At 47.9% G+C, this 24,197-nt stretch overlaps 1 protein-coding gene across 1 annotated transcript; it reads right to left on the reverse strand.

Annotated features, from left to right (window-relative positions):
• Positions 1 to 18,393: 18,393 nt before the first annotated feature.
• On the reverse strand, positions 18,394 to 23,390 carry LOC144166867 (uncharacterized). Its single transcript, XM_077696324.1, has 2 exons — positions 23,157 to 23,390; positions 18,394 to 19,575 (listed from the first exon to the last, which is right to left on the reverse strand). Exons 1-2 carry the CDS (start codon positions 23,166 to 23,168, stop codon positions 19,279 to 19,281), a joined length of 309 nt encoding a protein of 102 aa, XP_077552450.1. The 5' UTR covers positions 23,169 to 23,390; the 3' UTR covers positions 18,394 to 19,278.
• Between the last annotated feature and the right edge of the window lie 807 nt (positions 23,391 to 24,197).

Below are 24,197 nucleotides of genomic sequence, written 5' to 3' on the forward strand. Positions count from 1 at the left end.
TCGCGTTTCGGCCGTCGTCGGGCTCAAAGTAGAACTGCTGCTGCTGCAGCCGTCCCAAGCGAGATGACCAGTGGGCGAACCGATGCATTCCGCCAACGTTTCAGAGCGGAGCGCGCGCCGCCGTCTCTAGCCCCGGCCGTGCCGCCAAGAACGCGGGGTTCAAGCCCCGCTTTCGTGGCCACTAAAACTTCAGGCATCCGACGTGCTGTCGAGCCTTGTCAAGCATTCGTACCCTCGAGGCTGCTGAAATTAGAACGAGCGACTGCGTGATAGCGCGCTTTCTTTTTTTGTTGTTGTTGCTTCGCTCTTTCGCGTGGTCCCAATGGGCAGGAACCAGGCCATCCGCGGCGGACTCTGTTCCGTAATTATTGTACGCGCTGCGGTGCGCCTCCTACCCTGAGGACTCGTCTCGCTTGGAGAGGCTGACCTTACCCGGAAACTCATTCCGCGGCTCTGACGTCACGAGTTGTAGGCCGTTGAACAGCCTTGGCAGTTAGCGCTTGCAATTTAACAGCTGCGCGCCTCCTCGGTCCTCACTGATTGTTCCCGTTACAAGCTCTTGCAAATTCCTTAAATTTCTTTTTCTGCTTTTGATAATTCCAGAATACTCGTTCAGGCAAACTCAGCGATTTCGCCAGTGGCGCGCTTTGGTCAGTTTACGGCGTATGCTAGAGCTCGACTAGGCCACTCCGTGTCATAGCGCAGACCGCATTTTTATTGCCAAACACTCGACACTGGGCTGCGTCATTTGCAGACTTAGCACTGCTGAGGCCAGCAATTGCTTTTCGTTACTGTTGGCCAGCAGTTGCTATTTCGTCCCCTTGTGAACACTGCAGTGTCGACGTCCGTCTGCACGTGTTCTGTGCTCGCTCGGTATGCACGAGTTGGTGACAGTTCAGAGTGAGCGCGCGACAGACATGCATGTTATGCGCACTAAATCCTCGAGATATGAGCACGCGCAGATAATCCAAGTGGCGCGTAAAATCAGGCCCCTCGAAGCGTTTCAATTGCCGCTAAGGGAAACCAAAGTGTAGCTTCATCACGAGGCACCACTCCCGGCAGCAGCGAGCACACAGTTGCGCGCTGATGGCGGGAACTGAGTAAAAGGAGTCACGACTTGCTGCTCCCCTGAACACCCCCAATGCCATCATCTGCGTTGATGTTTTCGGTCAAGTGAATGTCAATAAAAATCCACGTATAGGTTCACGGTTTCCCAGCCGAAAGCCCGCCATCACCAATGAGGTTTTGTGTTCAATATAACCCTGTACAATAACCCTCCGCGGTGGCTCAGTGGCTAAGGCGTTGTGCTGCTGAGCACGAGGACGCGGGTTGGATTCCCGGCCGCGGCGGCCGCTTATCTGATGGAGGCGAAAAGCAAAAACGCCCGCGTGTATACGAGATTTCGGCGCACGTTAAAGATGCCCAGGTGGTCAAAATTTATCCGGAGCCCTCCACTACGGCGCGCCTCATCGCCTCGTTGCGTCGGCACGTTAAACCCTACAATCAATCAATCAATCAATCAATCAATCAATCAATCAATCAATCAATCAATCAATCAATCAATCAATCAATCAATCAATCAATCAATCAATCAATCAATCAATCAAGAACCCTGTAAAATAGAAGAAGGAAGGGGCGGTGTGGAAGCCATCGTTGTATATTTGCTATTCAGACTCGTGGGACATTAGAAAAGGAAATGGATGCCACTCGATGGTCGGACTACGAGTTTTTCCCTATCTTTCTGGTGAATCTTGTTTTTTTCTTCACTCCGTGCCCTTCCCAGAGCACCCTTCGTTCAACTTAAATCGCAGAAAAGACCCAAGACTAATAGCACCATGTTTCGTTTCAAAATATTGTTTTCGAAGTAAACAATACCACCGGTTTGCAGTTACCACCCCAATCATTTCCTCCGTTCTAAAGAGAAAAAAAACCTAATTGACATTTGTGAATTGATCGGAGTTGATTCATCTGTGATGCATTTGTGAATTCATCCGAATGGATCGAGGGGGAAACACGTTCACTGAAAGCAGGCAAGCCTGGGAGCGCGCAATGATCACCGCAACACCACAAGCCGGGAAGATTAGCCTTTTCTTTGTGGCAGCCTTAACTTCCGTAAACGTTTACCTTAATTGAGTACAGAATCTGCACAGTGTTCAGCCTGCTGCATTTTTAAGCGAGAGCTTTAAAATACGCATTGCGTTATTCGCTAACGAATCAGGTCCACAGTATTTACTTAGAATTGGTCAAGCCCGCATATAGGCCAGCCTCGTAGCTCGGACGCAGTATAGGAACATAAAAAAACCATTGGGAATCGGTAATAGGAAACAGGCGATTGGCAATTGGTGTGAGTGGCATCCCCTTCTTTTATTTTCACATTTCTTACACTGAATACCGTTTAAAGCGGGATCATCCCGAGCGCTGAGAGTAATGGTACTCGACGTTCACTGGCTTCGTGCGCAATCCGCCGATCGTCGTCGAGAAGACGTTTTACGCCGGACACCTTTGGGGAAATGAAGAGACGTCAATGACATTTATTCAATATAAAAAGAAGGAGCTCAAAATGTACTAAAAACAATTCAAAAACTTCAGAGCTGGGCTCTCACTATTTTTTAACAGCAGAACTGTTTAAGCTTTTAGTTCCGACATCGAGCGTTACCAGAAAAAAAAAAAAAAACAAAGAAAAAATACCGAGCGCACGTTAGCTTGCACCTCGTGAGGAGCGCCTGGCGTCGTCTAGGCTTGCGCATGGGCTTGCTCCACGGGAGGAGCTCGCAAAAAATACCGAGGAAAATACGTGTTTAATGAAACTAGCCAAAATCTGACTAGAGAAAAGAGAGCAAACGCTTGAAAAAAATTGGGCCCATCTCCCCGCGAGGGGGACTCGAGTAAATGCGTCGCATAGGGGGTGGGTGTATTGCGTTAACGTTTAGTGTTTGGGGAGTTGGTGGTAGTGAACGCGTTGTATCAGCAGCTTCTTGACGTAGTTTGAATGAGTCAAGGATATAAGGCGCGTTCGTAGCCTCCCATTCTGTGTCGGCTTTGTGGCGCAGTGGGTAGAGCACCATGCACATTGCGTTCCGCCCGCAGGGTCGAGGGATGGAAACCAGGCGCCGGATAGTATTTTTTTTTATGTAGTGTAGGGGGAGGGGTGCGGACAACGAAGGTGCAGACTACGACTACGGACGTCAACGCGGGTGACATCGTGAGTTACTGAAATGCTCTGCATTTAAAATACCGAATGCACGTAAGCGTGCGCTCATGAGGAGCGCCCGGCGTCGGCCAGCTCCACCTCAGCCAGCGTTCGTGGCCATTTAACGTGCGTTCGTGGCTTCGCGCCTGAAGTGGTGAGCACAGACGCTGAGTTCGCGCTACAGACGTCGAGCTCGCGAAGCCGGTTGCCGCGGGTTCGAGCGCGTGCCGACGCGGTCCGCTTTGGGAGGGATGTGAAAGCCTGCGGACAAAACGATCCGGGAGTTCCAGTCATGGAGAACTTTCAGCGGAAAGTTGGGAAATTCATGTGAGGCGCAACAGCCGGGTCTCCGACGAAGGGAGAGGGGCCGCCAGCTCTGCTGGTTCTCCAGCCTTGCGCAACTAGTGCAAGCTCCGACATTTTTTTTTTTTGTGAATAATGACCACGACATTTAAGCTAATTAACCAGGACAGCTTCAAATGTTCTGAAACTGCTAAATGAGAGCGTTTAAGGCGGTCAGGGTTCTTGCTTTAAAGAGACACTGAAGTGACTTATTCGAAGTTTGCATTGCGTAGCTTACACAAGTAATTCTTTATTTGACTATTTAGCCGAAGTTTCGAGCGTTCCTTGAGCCGTAAGGAATTGCAGAAGCGCGATTTCATGAGCAGATCACGTACGCCGCGCCAATTATCGCAACGACTACGCCACACCGGCTTGCAATATGTGCTTTCGTGCTATATATGCCCGCATTCTTTTCACCAAGATGGAGAGCTGGGTGAGTTGGTATTGCGACATGGTTTAGAAAAAGCTTCGGAACACCAAGAAAAGCAGCAGACAGGACGAGTGTTGACTATCAACCGAGACTTTATTAAAACGAACAAACATTTGCACACAAAATAACAACGAAACTGCGCATGCGCTATCATCAGTATCACACCAAACACTGATAGAGATAAAAAGAAGGAATACGCTTACTCCTACATTCAACAACAATCAAAGAAGGCCACTTCTTTAGCGTGTAAACCAATGGAGGTCCGACTAACGCCCTTGTCTTTAAGCCTACTTAAGTTGAAAAGCTCTAAAATTTCTCGCTTGAGCTGACTGGGATGACGGAAAGGTACGATAGTTTGATTAAAGTGGGTCGAGGAACACCATATATTCTTTTCACCCATTTTGGGGTTGATACTGAAGCTTTGGTTGTTTACACACTCGGTTGTGCAGGTCAAGCGTGCTGACAACTCGCTAAACTTGTCCGTGCGAACTTGTTAGGGTGCTGTCATAACCGAATGCAGCAATTGATGGGCGGGGAGGATGGTGAGAGGGAAACAGATCCTTAGAACGCACTTTTCCTGTTAAAAAATGCATATAAATCGGCAGAAAAAACTCAGGACCTGGCATACGCAATCTATACCTTCAATTGTAAATTAATTATACGACGTTTGCAATTCGCTTCAGTGTCTCTTTAAGTTGCTTTTGTGTTTCCCGGGCATTCTAATTTTGAATTAAAATTTAATTTTGATCGACAAGTTAGAACTACCGGGACTTCAGCAGAACCCAGAACTCCTCGCTTAAAATGTACTCGTATGAAGTATAATGTCTGTTTATTGGTCCTATTATCAGCTTTATAGTAAATGGCTTGCGGTAACGTACGTCATTGGGTTAAAACTGCGAAATTCGCATTCAGAGTTCTTAAAATCGGGGAAGCTTTAGAAATTCATTAAAAAAAAGGACCACCATGCTTAACAACAAAGTCTAAAAAACATAATAACACTTTTTCTCCGGCATGTTTAAACGTAGTTATTTTGATACAAATAGTTGAGTTCTTAGCAGAGACGTCGGCGTTGCACATTATTTCCCAAAAAAGATGGAGTTGGGCTTGATGGGCTCATTCAGCAAATGCTTGCTTACACAGGAGCTTGATCGATTCTGAGGCAGTTGTTTGGTCTAGTTGGTTACGTATAATGAGAACAGATCACTAGCGCTAAACGACGAGACATGGGATAGGAGTGCAGAGGAAAAACAGGTTTGTATTGTGTACGCCTCTTCCGCGTCCCGTCTTTTAGCGCTAGTAAGAGGCCTCTATTAATGATCGATTCATTTTCGATCTTCAGCTGAACTGGCGCCATCTTTTTCTACGTAGCCTGGAGATGATTGAAATAGAGGGTGTGGTGAAAAGGGAGTGAAGGGCTGAATAAAAAAAAAATGCTGCCCTATTAGTTATTGATGCAATGCCCTTGGATTTTCCGCTGGACTAACCTGTTCTCAATGGGGGCGAAAAACAAAAACGCGCGTGTATTGCGACCATTGGCGCGCGTAAAGATTCCCATGGGGTCCAAGGTTTTCCGAAGCCTTCCACAACGGTGCGCCTCATAGTTCAGGTGGAGCTTGGGCGCTTTAAGCCTACAAAATTGCAACTATTGAGGTCATTGGTATGCATGGTAAGACACTTTTCGATCAATGTTTAAAAGAAACCAGTTACTTTTCTTTGTATTGTGAGGAGACAGGACGCTTCTCTCGGGGAGGCAGGCGATCGAACGGTTCCGTCCTTTACTTCTTAGTTCGTGATTCCAAAACCAAGCGACTTGTGATGATGATTATGTACAAATGATGATTGTGATGGTTATGGACAGGTGAGAGATTGACCACACCGGTGGACGGTGGACGGGCATGGTCTGAGGTAGTTCACCGCTGCACGAGTAAGAGCTCACAGTATTTATTTATTTTTCAGTTGAAATCTGGGTCATACTCGTTAAAATGGAGGTTGCTTAAACGGGAGGTGGGCTCTTTCGAGGTCCCGTGCTCGGCCACGGGCGGGCACACTCATGAACTCATGAAAGACCGTAATTATGAGTGTGTGCTCACGCTAATTTGCCCTCACCTCACGTTAAGGGCTGAGGATGAGATGTGGATGGGGATTAGGCAGGTTTGTGAGCATGAGCTTGAGGGATTGTATTGAAACCACATTATCCACATTCGGACTTTTCAGGGTAGGTTTCAAGCTTTCAAGGTCCTTACAAGCCTAGGTCCAGTTTCCCGCCAAATTCGAGCGTTTCATATATTTTTATCCGTTTAGCTGTTCCCGTTGATAATCAGCCTGTCTTCTGCACTATATCCTCTCACCAAAAATATAGCTGCGCTGCTGAATGTTTGCGATGAAGATTTTATACTAAGGACAACAACTACCCCAGAGCATTGTAGAAAATCCATGTGATCCATCTCAAAAAAAAAAAAAGCGTGAAACCGTTATGTTGTCGTGTTGCCAGAGAAGCTCAGAGAAATAGCGCGAGATTCTACTGTGACGGTGTAATTGTTCACGTTGTCATAGTTAGATGCTGTATGACGTAATCATCGTTTCTTTTGTTATTTTGATTTCTATTTGAAAATCTATTGGTTTGGATGCCGCGTGGTATGGGCCTTTGGCCTCTGGGGGGCTCTTCACTCTAGTTCTCCCCCCCCCCCCCCCCCCTGGAGTTCAAATAGAGCTCGCCGCCCGGTGGAATTATGAACTTAGTTGTACCCCCCCCCCCCTTTTTTTTTTCCCCCGAGATGTTCGGACGAGCTTCTGACCGCTGCGGCTCTCGTTGGAGCTTTGGACGGGTGGTCCGGACATCGAAGGGCTGGTTACACTTGACTCGGACGCTTTGTGGAAGGTGTGTGCTGCGTGGTGCAATCGGTCGCAGTAGGTCGCGGTACGCAGTAGGCCGCTGCGCGCGCGCTCTGCTGCGAAAGAGATATTGGATTGGATTGCAAAATACTTTATTGACAAAGATCCGCAAATATATCCCGCCAGTTTCTCTTCCCGTACTTCGGACTCTTAGCTCTCCAACTCATGGTTTTTTTCGCTCATGCGCATGGGACTCGGCCGGAGAAGTTTTCTGCGTACACGGGACCTGCGGATTTTTCTTTTGCCTAGCCATATAAAGCTTCTCTTTAAAAATTAAGTGTACTTGCGAAAAAAAAAAAACGAGGACAAAAATAAGAAAGCCCGGAAAATAACGGCAAAGCAGGAATAAAATAATCGCGTAAACCTGCACTATGTCTTCCATCTGCGGAAAAATATATAACTGGTGAAGTTAAGGCCCTTAATGGCTATAATGGTGTAAATGCACATTATTGGCGAAAAGACACAAGCTGAAACTCTAACTCGATGAAATAACCCAACGTATTTAGCTGCTTATAGCCAATTAGAACTCACAAGGAAGAAAAGCGGCATAACATTTCTATGCATCAGTGAACAATCCTCTGAATTCCTGCAGATTTGTTTATTTATCTCCTCCATACAGCGGCGGCCATTTTCTTGCCCGGACACCAGCAGCGGTTTTTCACAGAATGCCGGTAGTGGTGTTTCATGACAGGCAGGGTTTGTCGTTTCATCCGTTCCCACTTCCTTCTAGGAAGCCAAAAATGTCGGGAAGGTATCGTCACCCGCCTTTCCACCTGCGTACGCCAGCATACCTGCGTACGCTGGTATCCTGGTACGCAGGTACGCAGGTACGCTGCGCACTTGCGTACGCCAGCGTACGCAGGCCACATTTCAGAAATCATGCGGGAAAGCTAATATTTGGCGAACGGTCGTCAGCTGCCATGAAGTAAACTGGTAGCCTTTGACACCGCATAATATATGTTTGGCATACCTTCTGAGAAACAACGTTGCGACACCATAGCAATAATGTTATTTGTCGGATTCAGCAGCGAAAACGATCCAGTACTCGTGCACATTACCAGGAAACCACGCTGAGGGCTGGCATATTCTACATAAATGCTTCAGTGGTTCGGCATGCTTTCTCGTCAGCAGAACAATGCATTCACATATGTATTAAAAACAACCAAACGAATGTATCGCCTTTGATCCACCCTGAGCGTCCTATGGTAATAACACACGTACATAAAGGAATAAACACAGGTTCGCCATCCAAACGTTTCAAGTTAATTCCCTGAAAAAAGTCTTGTGCGGGGCAACAGCCGGTCCGCGGCCGCACGAGGTGAACGAGACGTACCGGCAAGGCACCAAGTAAACGACTAGCGCTGCAGCCCCCAGCCGCCATTGAAGTCCCACGCGGCAGGTCTGCAGATTATGGGCTGACCAGCCTGCCCAAAGGGCTGCCTTCCACAGGTGTAAAGATTTCGGCAAGGATAGACGCTGCGTTCAACTCCTTGAAAACTGCGATGTGTTCGAGCTGCAGGAGAGCACCAAGCACCGCTATGACGAAGATATCGTAAGTGTTCGTCCTCAGGGGAATGTGCTGACTGAGATCTCCGAGGGCTGGGCATCACAGCAGCAGAACAATGTGGTCTTTTTTGGGGAGGTGGAAGGGCCAGCGGGTCAGGTCCAGGCAGAACACATGTGGACACGAGGCAGCACCCGTAGAAGAGGCCAGTGTACCCTTGAAGAAGTGTGCAGCACTCTGGTGCAGCACTGGACTGGACTGTCTTTTGTTACGGGCCGTCCACGAGGCTAGCTCCTGTGCGTCGCTCTCTGCTGCAACAGAAACAAAAACGCGTTTATAATCGGTCAGTCATAATGACGTTGTATTTTCAAACTGAATAGCCTCAAAAATTGTATAAATGTTTCCACTGTGGGATATACGTTGCTCATTTCAGTGGAAATTAAAAAGATACCTATGCCGGAAGACTTGGTATACCTTTGGGCCAGCCGGCAGTTTCTAACAGGTTACCTCGACGCTCTGTTGACCCCGACAAAATAGCTGACCTCGACGCTATGACCTCATCGAAGATAACTTCGACGCTTTGGCTCATTTTGGAAACGTGACCCAAGAAGTGCTACGGCATCTCGCTAATGAAAAACTCAGCAGTCCCTCCGAAGATAAATGACTCAGCAATCCCTCCGAAGATAAATGATCTAAGTGCTACTAAGTTTGGCCACACCTCTGCCACTCTTCACAGCTGAGCCCATACCGATGAATATCCCGAAGGAGGACAAATCGTATAGAGGGTGAACGACGCTGCGGCTTCGCTGCACTCCCTAGGACAGCGTCAGTTGCCCAACAAGAAGGTGAGCTAGTGCACGTATACCCGGGCGATCAAGTTCACGGGCTGGACGTCGAAACAACGGGAGCTGACAGGAGACATCGGTGCTGACGGCTGCATCCTAGACGGCGCGCTAAAACTGGAGCGAGAGATTAATGTACTATAAAAAAAAAACAACGAGATGGTGATGTCCTCGATGCGAATCGTTCGCCCGTATACAATGGGAATGGTTTCATGGCTGACCTGTAAAGTGCACATGATATTGCCCAAAGCAGCCGCGGTGGTCCTGATATGATCCGGAATCAAGCCCATAGCGATGCGAGTGGGGCTAATTCCCTCCCAAGTGAGTCTCCGGTTTGCCGCTGTAGTACCGAAGTAATGCATCGAGTCTCTATGCTTCAGATGTATGGTTCGCGGTTTATTTTATTCAGGTTGTCATGCTACCGACTAATTATTATATGCCGTATGTTTTAAACATGGATGTTTAGTACCATTCCGTTCCCGTACCTCAATATTTTGTTACAGTAAGGAACTTCTTCCCTCCTCGACGCATTACGAAAGCTTCCTTACTATCGTGCGCCCTGAGCGATCATCTTCCCATATTTATGGATGTCAAATATGGCATAACAAAGAATCTAAAACATGTACCTCTCTACTAGGTATTACCGGAGTACTTCAATGCTTTATTGGTCCCGAAACTTCGGCGCTCGTTTCATACAGGGACCGCGGGCCCCACTACTGGCGCCGCCGCCGCCGCACGAAGGGCATCGAGCCGCCGCGCGTGCGGCATATTTGCCAGCTCTTGGCATGGAAACGCTCGTTGCTTTTGGTCTCTGCGCGCTGATTAAGAGTCTTTTTCGTAGTATTTAGCGATAAATCGTCCAGTCATTGTTTGTACTACCTGCCTTGAATGGGGTTTTATTTTTCCAAATAAATGGCCGTAGACTTCGGCCGCGAGCGGCAACTGCTTCCGCGTCCTCGGGCACAAGTGCTGCGCCGTGGTGTTTACGGATGTTTAAATCTATAATGTTCCTTTCCTTAAAGCAAAAGTTGTAACCACTATACATACGGTAGCTCCGTAGTCACGGACTGCTGCTGGCCTATCGATAATACAATAAAAGAAAAACTGAGAGGAACCAAGTACGCGTCGTTCTGACTACGCTGTTAATGAATCTGTTGATTCCTCTGGAATGCGCAGAACACTAAAAAAATAGCCCAATAACATTGTCGTTTGTATGAGCTTGTATAAAAACGCTACAAAAAGGCAAAGGATCAAAACACGGAAAGATATACGTAGCAACGTGTGCCTTTCCGCTACTACGCTGTTCAATCCTTGCAACAAAGTAAACACAAAAAGAAGGATAAAACTGGTTTTATCACACGCTACAAAAAATTCAATATTACAAAGGGAGACAAAAGGGCATGGTCCAGCGTACAAAAATTTATTTTTTGCGCTGCGATGCGCAGCGAACCGAGGGAACAGAATATTGCCACGTAGCCAAGAAAGACGCACAGTTCTACTGAATGAAGTTTGTTACGGTGAAATACTGCTCTACAAAAGACTACAATGAAACACAAACGTCGAAGAAGCAGTCCGCAGCGTGACGTGCACAGATGAACGTCGATAAAGTGAGTTGCGCGGCGTTTTCTATGCATGCATTGTTCTCGGAACGTTTAATAATTTCAGATCAACGGAAACAGGATCGAGAACATTGTAGAAGAAGCAAGAAGACAAGTTAGTGACACCCTTTCTATATCAAACAATATTGCCCAACGCGACGTACGACAAAAAGACGAAACTGATGCTTCGGTTGAAACACCAGATAAGAACCTGAAGCGGCCACGCACGGTTACTTTTGTTGCACGGCCACATGAGGACGACTCACGACGTCGCTTCCAGAGACATTGTCAGCGTCCGTGATCGCTGCTTCGGCTTGGTTAACTAGGCTGGCGAGCCGTCAAACTTCCTCGGGATGGTACCGGGCTTTAGAAGCAGCTTGTCGCGCTGAAGTGACACCTTTTCAACATCCACAACAAATTCATCTGCACGGATGATGTCCCTGTCGTCGAAATGCTTCGCATACACTCTGAGATACTTAGAATAGAGGCTGGAATCTCCCGTTTCTTGCCTTGGAATGGCGCGCTTGCATTTCTCACGGAGCTCCCCGTCGCTCCCGTAGACAGAACAAGGAAACTTTTTCTGTTGTAGCTTTGTACGCGGAACGACATCCGGGGACACAACACGTGTTCGGCATCGTCATGGCACTACTTAAGTCGCATCACAATAGCGCGAGATGCACGCTACATTTTTTTTCCCGCACAAAACAAACCCATCTCGCCGCGTCTCTGTCGTTCGAACCAACGCAACGTCGCCCGAGGAGTGACCTCAGTCAGATGGGGGCGCCACCACGCGGCAGCCGAAAGCAGCGCATGAAGCTCTCCCATTGAGTTACGTAAAAGTTTCGTGACTAGTGAAGCATTGAAGGACTCTGGTATTACATACTTAAATAGACCATGCAGACAAAACACAAGGTTGGTTAATTCGAAAGATTGCCTCGTTAGAATCCTACTGAGACCCCTTTTAACGTAAACTTCGCTCAAATAAGCTATATAATTAGGAAAAAAGGGAATGGCCATTCGACTCCCAAGCTTCGTTCCCGCAGCATACATAAACTATGATGTCATATGCCCAGCTGTGCGATTGGCTGAGGCCGGCAAACGCAAACGCAAATTAGGCAGGGCTTATAAGCTTGCCGAACGAGCTGTTTGCGCTTAAATTTAGCGCACATTCTTTTTGGAGCAGTATGAATTGTGGGGTGAACAATTAAAGTTACTTACGAACACATAAACACCGAAGCAGTTAGTGTAGCACTTTGCCGGCTGACATTGCCTAACACCGCCTTCGGACGCGTTGGATTTGACTGACAACATTTTGACCAACTGACATAAGCGGCACGGTCACTTACATGACCATGTTTGTCGAGTCATAGCTTACATTTTAGGAAACGATTAGGATGACACCTAATAAAAATACGGCAGGTATAGAAGTCCGGCCCGAAGCAAAGTGGGAACACTGGCAGTGATGATTATGATGATGATTAGTGCTTCTCCCTTTGAATAGGGATGCCGGTTGTCAGCAACCGACCTGCCTGTTTTATTCCACTTACTTGTATACTCTTGACTTGGCTAATAGATTTGCCTCCTCCCCCCTCCAACTCACCCCACCCCTGTTTTAAACTCCCATCGCAACCTCTCCATTTTGCGCCCCCCGCTGTTCTAAATTCTCATCCGTATGATTACTCCCCCTGCGTAGCCGTCTCTTCCCTACTTTTCCTCCACCCCCCCTCCAGCTTGCATTGAGCGGTATTGCAGCGCCGTCTATGAAAGTGGGCGATAACCAAACAAGATAAACAAGATAACCAAACGGGCGTCTGTGAGATGGTAGCAACCCTGGTCAGCAGGATATCTTTAGTTTTAAGGCCCTGCTCTGAATGCATCATTGCCGACGTCACGAAAACACACGATTTAGCGGGATAATTGAAATTTTGGCTTAAAATGTTTAATTTCTCAGTGAATAAAGCACCGTTTGCTGCCGGCAAGCGCCGAGGGCACTATACAACACTAAATCTTTCGAGTAAAACAAACTTGTAGTTTGTCTGCATGGCCCCTTTAAACCGAAACCTCCTTCACCATGACATACTTTGGATACGACCTGGGATGAAGTCCTCGATGGTAAGAGTGCTGCCTCTTATTCAACATTTTCCTTGAAAAATTCGAGTGTTTTAACGCCTGAAAATTTTTCTACAAACCGTAACAGTGTGCCAGAAGATCATAGATTTCGATGAAATAGTAAAACTTCAAAGCAAAGTTAGCCGAGTATGACAAATTTGTTTCTAGCCTTGATACAGACTCTTCAAAAGCTCTCACAATATTCCCCTATCCTTTAAAAGTACAAATTAACAAGCAGAAATAGCGCGTTTTAACAACGTTTTTAGCCGATCTTGCAGTAACACAGCTGCCGCAAGTAACAAAATTTGCTCTCTATTTCACAGTAGGACCTACCTGGCAGGATAACCGACCTTTGCATGAGGGCAGGAGCTTTGAAAAGTCACCTGGTGAGCGTGTTTAATTATCACATAATTTAGATATCTTTTTTATCTGTCAGGAAATGCAACCCTAGGTATTTGCGAAGCAGAGATAGGAAACTAATGGTCGTAATCCTTTGTCCCAGTCGCACCTGTCGTCAACGATTATCATACCATGAGAAGTTAGTTCCTAAAATTATTTCTATGTTTAAGCTGGTCCTGTGAAATTTGTTGCGGATATCATTTTCGGCCTCTTCTACTTAATTTTTTAATTTTTGTCGTGGATATTCCCAGAACTACAGATTGCTAAATTTATCGCTCGTCATAAAAGAGGGGGCTAGAGCAATCCAGGCAACTACAAACCATTCTTTATTTTGACTATCTTTTCCGAAGTCTTTAAAAACAGTTCTGCCTCCCCGTTTCGTGTCATTCACAGATAAACGAAACTCAGTACCAGATTCTCCATCCGGCTTTCGTAAGAACAGATCCACATAACTTTCTCTACTTAGCCGAAAGGAATCCATTTTACGCAATGTGTAAAATGGAAAGCTTGCACTTCTTAGACTTATTTGTAGATTATCCAAAAAATATTCGACTGGCTGGCTCATTCGCAGTTTGCTATTACGAAAGCTGTAATTATAAGGTACACGAGGCCTATACTTTTTTCCCCCTTCATTCGTGTCTAGGTAGTCCGTAGTTGGTAGCAGAATTGCCAGTATATAACTGCGCGCCTTCAATTCGGACATCTTCATTTGGAGCTCCAGAAGGCAGCGTCTTGAGTTAATTTCTTTCCATCATTTTAAGGCGTAAGCTTACGTGCCCCATTTTCCGAAAAAGCGTCGTTGTTGTTGTTCTTGTTGTTGTTGTCCGGTGAAGGAAATGGCCGCCGCTGTAAAGCGTAAATAAAAAGCACATGTGCGATCCGATGGCATTTGAATCGGGGTCTGCGACTAAGGAACACCGCCCACGCCAGAGATGTTTGACACTCTTTCCCTCCGTGTGCATTATTAACACTCTTTCCGTGTGTTGTGCATTATTAAAGTTTTTCCTCTTTCCCCTCCTCCAACTGTGTTATGCCCGCAAGTTGCCATGGGTAGAACACAAGTTGTCGCTGTTGTTTGTCCTTTCCTCGTGGCACATACACACTTGAGGGATTGGCCAGGAATCGGGAGCTTTGAGGGCAATGTGGCCGCTTCATTAAATTCACAATACGGGGAATTGGAAACGTTCAAGTGGCAGAATAGTGCATGAGCGTGACACCTGATCGTGATGGCACGAGAGTATACACACCAGCCGCACAGAAGGCTGATTCTATGGAAGCTGTAGCGTGTGCCAGTCTGCTTGCTCAAGCAATTCGCGCCGAAAGACGATGAAACCGAAGCGAAGAAAGACACACAAACATCGCATACCGGTAAGAAAACCCGTCGACGCAATTCGCGCTGAAAGACGGCGAAACGACGCTAAAGAAAGAGACATAAATACGATGTAGCAGTTAGGAAGTCGTCGATAAGTATAACCATGTTTTTTCGCCTTCAAAGCCCGTACACAGACGCAAGTGCCCCGAGGAAGTTTTATTAGCGTTACTACGCAAATTGATGATTCTGTTCATTTATTAAATATGCTGATGGGACAAGTTTGCTTACATAAGTTTCTTTATAAGTCTGACGACACAAGTTATTTTGCGAGGGAGAAGCCTTCGCGCTGCAGTGGACTTAAGTAGGCTGCTGCTGCTGCTGCTGACGACGACGACGACGACGATGACGACGATGATGATGACGGCAAGTTTATTTATTGCCGACAAAATTTGCGAGACTCTCTTACGTCACGGAAATACCTACGTAAATTAGCTTTCTGAGGGGCCCTCAAATAGCTTGTTAACTATATATGAATATAAAAACCCATGACAATAGTTTCCCCGTTATAGGCAAAAGTTTAGAGCACTGTCCTTACTTTTATTTGACTGTCTTGCCATGAAATGTATTCAGTAGCTTTCGAAAGTTGCAATTACCCAATAATTTTCACCCAACGTAATTTTTACCGCAGAGGCATCTGGATATACGTATGAATCCGTCGTCTCGACGATGACGTCCTTGGACGCCGTTTGACGTTGTACACCGTTGGACGTTGGGCCTTGGATGACACCCGAAACCTCCAAAGATCTATAAAGACAACGCCCGGACTGACAACGCCGTCACTTCTGGGGCAAGCTTCGAAATGCTCGTGGGCCCCTTTTAGTAATTCCTCCATCTATGTGCCGGACACGTTTTTTCAACGCTCCTTTCTATCGCAATTGTGCAATGTGCACGTATTAATGTAACAATGCCTACGGCTTGAGTTCGTTGAGACTGAGTGTCGACTCTGTTTCTATAAGAGCTTTTTTGTTTGTACTTTTAGCAAAGTATACCAGACCGGCCATGATATCGACACGAAATCACTGCAATTTCACTGCTATTTGTATATTTTCTTACTGTAATTTGTTGCACACTAAACTTTTTTACATCCGTTTACCAAAAAGGGTGTAGCATAAGTGGAAAAAGGGTGTTTGGAGGCCTTTACACCCTTTTTCTGAATATCAACACCCTTTTCCTAGCTCTACACCCTTCTTGTGTGAAAAAAATGCACCTGCAATCAACCTGCCCTTGCCGTACCCACCACTCCACCGTGTTCGTCAATATGGTAGCTTAGTTGGCGAATTTCGGGCCAAAAATTAACGTTCGCGCTTGTGCGTCTGCGTTCGCGCGTCGTGAGTGAATGTGCGCGTTCGTGTGTCAGTCTAAGCGATTCGGTGAGAGTCAAGCTCGTACTTAAACTCAGGCACACTGCTCCGGCCTCATTGGTTCGCCCGGCATGGGAGGTGGAAAGGACGAGTCACGTGGTGGAGGGGTGAAGAGCTGGGCGCGGGGAGTTACGCGCTGTCAGCAGGCTCCTTCCCGGCGGCCTCCTAGTCCTCTTCGCCATAAACTGTATCTCCTCGAGCGCGCGGCGCACGGATCGACTAATACGGTGTTTACTCAGACGGGTACCGGTAGGCTGCAAGTAGGGAGTAGCTACACGCCCTGTTACACAAGGCTAGGCTCAAATTTTACCACTTTTGGAAATAGCAAAGCAAGCAAAGGTTGGAAGTTTCTTATAGCTTCCCCAGGAAAGCTCACCAGCGTGAGGCACGTACCACAGTAATTTTGCAAACACAAACTGTGTTACAACCTTTGAGTAGGCGCCAGGGGCCCCGTCTACGCTGATTCTTGCGATCTGGTCGTACAAACCAAACTTTGTGCTGCGAACGCAACGAACATGGCTATCTAGATTCAAAGTCACGGCGCCAGAGCAAAACAAATGATTACAATACATTTCCTTACAACTGAATTCGCAGGAGTACTAAAAAACAAGTGGTGAATTCCTCTGCTCGAAATGTCGTGTTTTATTTCCGCGAAGCCGCTCTGTGCTCTAGTGGCACGTCAATTAATTTGGCGCTAAGTAGAGCAAAAATCAATGCCAGATTAATATGCAGATCCTTCGAAATGGTTTAGCATTCGTAAAATCTTTTTTTGTGCCGTTGGGAGCTGCCTTGTGACTAATACTGAAATGGATTAAATTTGACGTTGTATTAAAGGTCTGAACCGTTCTCTCGCTGCCTACTCGTACCCTGCGCTCGCTTTACACTGCGTGTTATGTATGATAGTGGCACAGTGCATAACCGAGTCCACGGCTTCCTTTCCTACATGTACACTACACATGGGCCAGTACAAGCCCTGATGCGACGCATCCAAACGCGCCCACGTTTCTCGGTGACGTGGCGACGAGGTGGCAGCGCTGGCACCGTGGTCACTGCGGGGGGGTCGCCAGTCGGCGTTGACCCCCTCCTCGCACGGCTGATTGGCTGCCGCTGTACCACGTCGCTGTCTACGTCCCTTATCCTCTCCTTGCTCCGGACACTCTCTTTCGCTTCTGTTCATATAACGACGCCGTTCTTTTTGCGAAGACCTAGTGCAACAAAAAACAAGACTAACAAACGACATTAAAAAACTGGATAGACGAGGTGAAGCGAGATTTTTCAAGGCGTCATGCAGAAAGCTTACCAAAGACATTCGCTGAATCTCGCTTGTGATACTTTTTTTTTGGTGTTTACTGCGAGATTACTCCTAGGCACGAGGTCGCGGGTTCGATTCCCGGCCGCGGCGGCTGCTTTTCTGATGGAGGCGAAAAGCAAAAACGCCCGTGTGTTCGAGATTTCGATCCCCAGGTGGTCAAAATTAATCCGGAGCCCTCCACTACGGCGCGCCTCATAGCCTGCGTTGCGTCGGCGCGTTAAACCCTACAATCAATCAATCAATCAATCAATCAATCGAGATTACTCCTATCCCACTTACAAGCCTACTTGTACTTGCGGTGCCTGTACTTTTTGCAGATCCCTGCACAGATCTGCTGTCAGCAGTTGGATACCCCATTCACTGACTCGGAATCATAACTTCAAGACGGTGAAATTCTTTGTACACTGGCAATGTTTTTGCGGCCTGTGGCATCCTGTTGAAACCGGTAGGCTATTCAAAACTGGGCAGTATAATCTTATCTATTTTGTTTTATTTTCGACACTTCTTTCGCCCCCTTTTTTTAACTCTGCAACTCTTTCTGCAACAACTGCCTATCATTGTTGCAGAAAAAGTTGCAAAAAGAAGGGCAGCTTATTCCGAAATAAATATTGACATTTCACATCACGTTTATCAACCCTTTCTGCTCTGCCACAACTTAATAGAGAAGGGGAAGTACCACCTTGTGTGCGTACTGCAGCGATGCCTAAAAAAAAAAAGCATGATAAGCTGCAGATATGATTTCTGGGTATGACCGCGCCGAAGCAAAACCTGGGCTATGAGGCGCGTCGTATGAAGGGCTCCAGGTTAAAACGTATCACTTGGGGTTCTTTGACGTGCGCTGAAATCTCGACACACGGGCGTTTTTGTTTCTCGCCTACGGCGTCTAACACGCGTCCTTGGGCTCGGCAGCGCTACACTTTAGCCACTGATTCACCGGGACGGTTAATATTGGCTTAGCTTCGGTAAATTGCACAAACAATTCTCCCCATCGTGCACAGGTATACGGATAGCATAGCAAAATACACGAAAACATGTTGTGACGTCAGTTTGTTTATTCGGGTCTCAAGGCAAGATGGGACACAGTGAATTTTTGCACGTAAAGTATGTGGAAGCTCTTACACTTGTAATGTCAGTACTGGCTTGGCGGACTTAGTAGCGCGGCTGAAGAACTTTGATTGTTTAACGTATTACAACTCTGTGGAAGCCATCCCACCGCTACCTTGGAGCCGCTGCGGCGCGCACTCACGGCTTTTTTCTCATTTTTTGTGACAGCCACCTGAGGTTCTGCATTAGCTCGCGAGTAAACCAAGCTCCTTTCAGGCAATGTTTTGGAAGCGAGAAGCCAAATGAAATGCAAATTACAGTGCAGAATAACACCGGTAGAGCAGACAAAAAAAAGAGAAACCAAGCAGCTAAGCGCGTTCTCTATTATTTACAAACAGCATGCTTAGTTCTCACTTCCCCTTTCAACGCGTTGCCTCAGTAGCGTTAATGACTCTTATGGGCTAACAAGCCGATAGGTTTCCACGCTTCACACAAAGCGCGTTTGATGCTTTGTCAGACGATCAGTGGACGTCCGCCTCAACTTGCACGCGGATCAGAGAAAGCTCTCTCCGCCTTCCAACGGAAGGATAGGATGCACCAGCTTGCTTTCTACGCTACCTAACTTGTGACTCAGTGCGTCCCTGAACGGAACATTCCTCGCTCTCTGTGACCCTTATACTCAAACCGTACGTCACAAGCGGCTGTTCCGATGCCTATTCGAGACGCAATAAAATGATATATACACACTGGCGTGACTCGTAAAGACATGCTCGCCGCGGCTGGAAAATCCCTGCTGCTCAATATGTCACACATGCGCAGAACGCTTCTCGAATACCCCCCCACAAAAGAATCGCATCCTTCACGCGCAGCCCGATGTCTAGGCTCAGTGCTTGTAGCCTCCAAATCCAAAGCCGTAGCCGCCTCCGTAGCCACCTCCATAGCCACCACCATGTCCGTGCTGTCCGCCAACAAGGTGAGCCCCGTGGGTGAGCCTGTTGACGTGGTGCACGGTCTTCACCAGGAAGGACGGTCCGGGCACAGTCTTGTGGTAGCCGTAATCGTGGCCGCCGCCGTAGCCTCCACCGAAGCCACCGCCGAATCCGCCCCCGAAACCGCCATAGCCGCCGAAGTGGCCAGCCAGGACCACAGTGGCGCAGGCACACAGGAGAAGGGCGACAATCTGGCGAGGAAAAAAATGGCGCCCGTTGAAACCAGTGCGCAAAATATTATAAATTGTTTCGTTAAGTTGTACAGGTTCTAGTCAGGCCACCTAGCCCAATTCGATACTGTCCATTTGAGACGCTGATACCCTTCTTGCAACCTCGACGAGGTTACGGGACAGCCCTTACGACCTTTGCAATCGGGTTCAAGGCTCACTCACCATTCCACTATTACAGGAATCGACACGGGATAAACAAAATGCCATCTGCAAAATGCAGGCACCTTAGCCCAATCGTTTATGCTGCTAGTGATGACCATGATATGAATGCCCCTGCGGTGTCCTGCTTCAGTTGTTCGACCGCGATCTATGAAACACCCAAGTCGCGACACGCTCAGCTATATGACGTTGCAACTTTGCTGGTTATTCAGCCGCACCGGACTCAAGAACAGTCGCATTCGCGAAGTGCCAACCCTGTCCGCGTTACCAGCTGCTGAGTGGCCTCCTGCGTATGACAAGGGCTGGTTCAATTTCCAACTATAGGTAGCCGTGTTTACGAGAGAAGCCAATCACACCTATTGACTTTAAATATTGCCTTTGTGTGGGATGTTCAACGCACGCCGTTTCAGCAACCCACAACGTAAATTTAATTTACACCCTTGCATTGCAGCTCGCATCAGCGAAGAGGTGTTCAGGTTTGTTACATCTAAAACCTCAACTTGAGCAGCTCGGGAACTGCGCGTGGTCGAGCTTGTGTGGACTGCAAACGCCCATGGCGCACACGCCACACGAACATTTACACATTTTAAAGGTGCGGAATTACTTATTGATTGTCGGGTTTAACGCGACGAAACTACACAGGCGATGAAGCACGCCGTAGGGAAGGGCTCCGGATTAATTTTGACCACCTGGGGATCTTTAACGCGCGCCGAAACCTCGAGCACACAGGCGTACTTGCTTTTCGCCTCCATCATGGACTTACGTTTAGTGCAGACAATGTCTCACACTAACCGAACTGCGTTAGAGAGAATTCCTGGATTTGTAGAACAGATTGAGAGCAAGGTCTTCATTGGTCGCCTGTTGGCGGGATGCATAAAATGTTCATGATCCGCAGTATATGAAGATTAGCCGTGGATTTTACTTAAAGGAATTCATCCACAAGTGCATTGGTCTTTACCAAGACAGCAGATTGGTACGTCTTCCGATTGCCTTTAGCCGACTGTTGCAGTCGGTACATGGCATAAGCCCAATGTTGCACCCTCGACTTTAATGCCAAATATAGGTCAACGTTATTAATTTCTCCTAAAATAATGTCTACTCTTCCACAGTTCAATAGCTCCAATACGGCGGCATGCAGCGTGATTGTGGCCGAGGGGGTACGTTCTTCGATGGCATACTCTAAAGAAGCGAAACTACCTATGTCTGGCTGCATACATCAGGGAATGTTCAGGGGCAAACTAAGTGCATGTCTATCGAAGTGGGTTACGAGATTTACCGCGCTGGTGGGCCCCCGCCCTAAACTTTCACACTTTCAAAAAAGGTTGCATGGTATTAGCTACTGCTTGTGCAAACTCTTCTCGGTAGAAATTCCCTCACGTGTGCGACTTGTCATAACTTGCTTTTCTCGACATTTTTACGGTATGCTTCTGTGACGCCCGTATGTAATGTGACGAGATTGGATGACATCTTGGATGGATCGCATCCTGTCCCGCTGTGCTTTGCGTGGAAGATTCATTTATGCCTTCTCAGCAATCTCTGACCCTCACTCTCTGGTTTTATCACGTTCATAAAATAGCAAGCAGGAAAATGTGGCGGTTTGTGCCGCTTTTCTAGAACAGTGACGAAACTGCCACAGACTAAAAAAAAGTAGAAAAACTCGGTGACACTCAACGCGACGACATAGGGTTGCAGCATTCATTGGTAATTCCCTAGCATTGCTGCACATTATTACAACTATATTGTTGCACTTCACTGCAGTTTAATACAGCGGGATGAGTTTTTAATGCAGTTTAACGGTGCGCGAGTGACGCCTAAGGCATGTGTAGAAGAAAAATTGGCGCAACTTGCACTTGTAGTGCAACGCTAGAGAAACAGCAGAGCTGGCGCAGCAAATAATCAGCAGAGCTCTCCCTTCGTCGGAAACGCGGCTGTGGCACCTCACATTAATTTCTGAGCTTTCCACTGAAAGTTCTCCAATGACTGGCAGGCCCGGATCATTTCCTCCGCAGGCTTTCACATCACTCCCTAAGTGGACAGCGTTAGCACGCGCGAGAACCCACGGCCAAGGCCGAAGCCAACGCTCGCGCTACGAACCCCAAAGAAATGCTGCGCGCCTGGAATGCGATGAGAGCTCAATGGGATATTCGCCGGTTTCGCAATGCGAGGGACTAAGATTCGGTCCTGACCACGGGAAGCGTTTTTCCTTTTCCTTCCAATTTGGCTGCCCATGTTATTGTCACCCGCCGCTGCTAACCCCGTACCCCTCGGGCCTTTGGGGTGGCCCAGTGGTGACGTTGCAGGGGTCACGGCGTACAGGTCCCTGGTTCGATTCCCGGGACCTTCCCAACTACATTTTTTCTTGAGGCCTCTATAGGTGTTCTGGTGCGACATACGGATTTGTCTCGGGCTGAACAGCTCTGCAGTTAAAGGGAGTAGGAAAGGACACAGTGAGACTTTTTTGGCGGGGCGCACGCAAGCTCGTTGTATAGTCCTCCGTCAAAAGTGTACACTTTTGCTTAGTACGAGCGCGCGGAAAAGTACAGACTGGCAACGTGTATCAGGATGACTGTATAAGCAGAGCGCTTCAGTCGAGTGACGCGAATGAAAATAGAGTAGCGTGCGAACCTCTACGTAGGCGCGTTACTGCGTTTCGTGGAGGTACACGAAGCACAGTCACACGCTCTTCGCTGGGAGGGGCGGATGCTCCGGGTTGAATAACACCTAATCCAAACTGGGTCCGCTCAGCGAGGATTAGCTCAGTTACGCGCAACTGTGAGCTCATCCTCCGGTGTTGGGTAGATTAGTTAACTTGGGCAAAGCATATATTCGCGTGTGCTACTTTTTTTCTCCCCCGCTGAGCTCTGTGCTTCGGTGGGACGAGAAGTAGTTAAAAGTCGTGTGTGCTGTATTTCACCGCAGGTTAAGAAGCGCACGGGTAATCCTTAATCCTCTACAACGCCGGGCCGGATTGCTTGTATAGCTGCGGTGCGCTAAATCGCAAATTTGAATAGGAACGCCGCTTGTGCTTCTCCCAATGACCCCGCCGCCATTACGCTGACTTAAGCTGGTTTCACGTGTTTCTTGACGTTGAACCTGCAGCCACATTAAGTTGGTCTTACGCACACCCCGTCTACGGGTGGCTGCGCATGTTATACATACACCATGAGTTCAAGGCAGGCTCGCTAAAAGGACAACAAAGGTTTTGACCTCATTCTACGTGCTAACGGCAACAGCTAGGCGTGCGATTTGATGGCTTCTCAGAGCAGCTTTAGTTCCACTGGGCGGATTTGATCGCGCTGACTTAAGCCATCCTTCGCCACCAAGTGCACCTGCTCAGCGTCCTAGCACGTGGCCGAGCAGGCCTTACGAGAGCCGATACTTACCGTGGAGTTCATGGTACTTTTCGTGGTTGCGGCACGAGCTAGCGTACTCCTGCAAATCCTGTGGTGAAGGGACCAAGGGAAGTGATGACTGAGTGGGTCCTCGCGCTTGTATATATACCGACCACGATGCAGGAAAAAACGCCTTCGCGGAGCCCAGCCGGCGCTTTGAGGCGACTTCAAGGGAGGAGGCGAGACGGCGCAGCAAATGAAAGGGGGCGAAAGGATAGACGTCCATTTGCCTCTTGTAGCCAATCAAGACAAAAAAAAAAAAAAAAACGCGCGCCCAGAATTTTTCGCCGCTAGTGGAAACTGGCGTTACGTTTAATGTGCTTATCTGCCTTGGTATTTTCGCCTTTCCCGCCAACCACGGGTTTTCGTTCCACTTGTGCGCTTGGCATTCCTTTCCGCGTGCTGGACGACGCGCGCAATTATCTCGGCTCCGGTCCGCGCGTAATCGCGTACAGTTATCGCCTCTCGCTCGCATACGTTCCACCCCGGTGCCCCGGGGGAATGTCCAAATCCGCGCGCAAATTGAACGGGACCGGCAGGCGAAGCGGCGGCGGCGACCGTTCTCTTGAGTGAAAGCGAAAAAAAAAGTTCCAACTTTATTCAAATCCATACCCGTCGTTCTACCAGTATCTTCTTTCGTTATTCCTATATATCATGCATTTTTATTGTCCACTCCGTCCGGGCACGCGGTTTCCATTTCTGGTCACACTATAAATGCCAACCTGGTTACCGAAAGCGGCCGGTGTATTTCCAATTTTGGGAGGCGACGCATTGATAGAGGACCTGTTTCCACCGGCGGTAAATGGCGGCAGACGAAAAGATAAAGGGCTTAATTATAAACGCGGTCACTCGAGCAACTCTTTTGGCGGCTCTCGTTGTTTGTACCTGTCTTTCCGGCTCTTCCTTCCCTTTTTACGGGCCGGCGTCGCTGCGCTATTGTATCTGCCAATCTTTGTCGGCAACCCTGCATCCGCTAACGATCCCACCACACCGCGCCAAGAGGATGGCGGCGCGGTCAACTCGAGAAAGGCG

This window comes from Haemaphysalis longicornis, unplaced genomic scaffold, assembly GCF_048455015.1.
Source record: "Haemaphysalis longicornis isolate Haplotype H1 unplaced genomic scaffold, Haemaphysalis longicornis Haplotype H1 scaffold_1, whole genome shotgun sequence".
Classification (NCBI taxonomy): Eukaryota; Metazoa; Arthropoda; class Arachnida; order Ixodida; family Ixodidae; genus Haemaphysalis; species Haemaphysalis longicornis.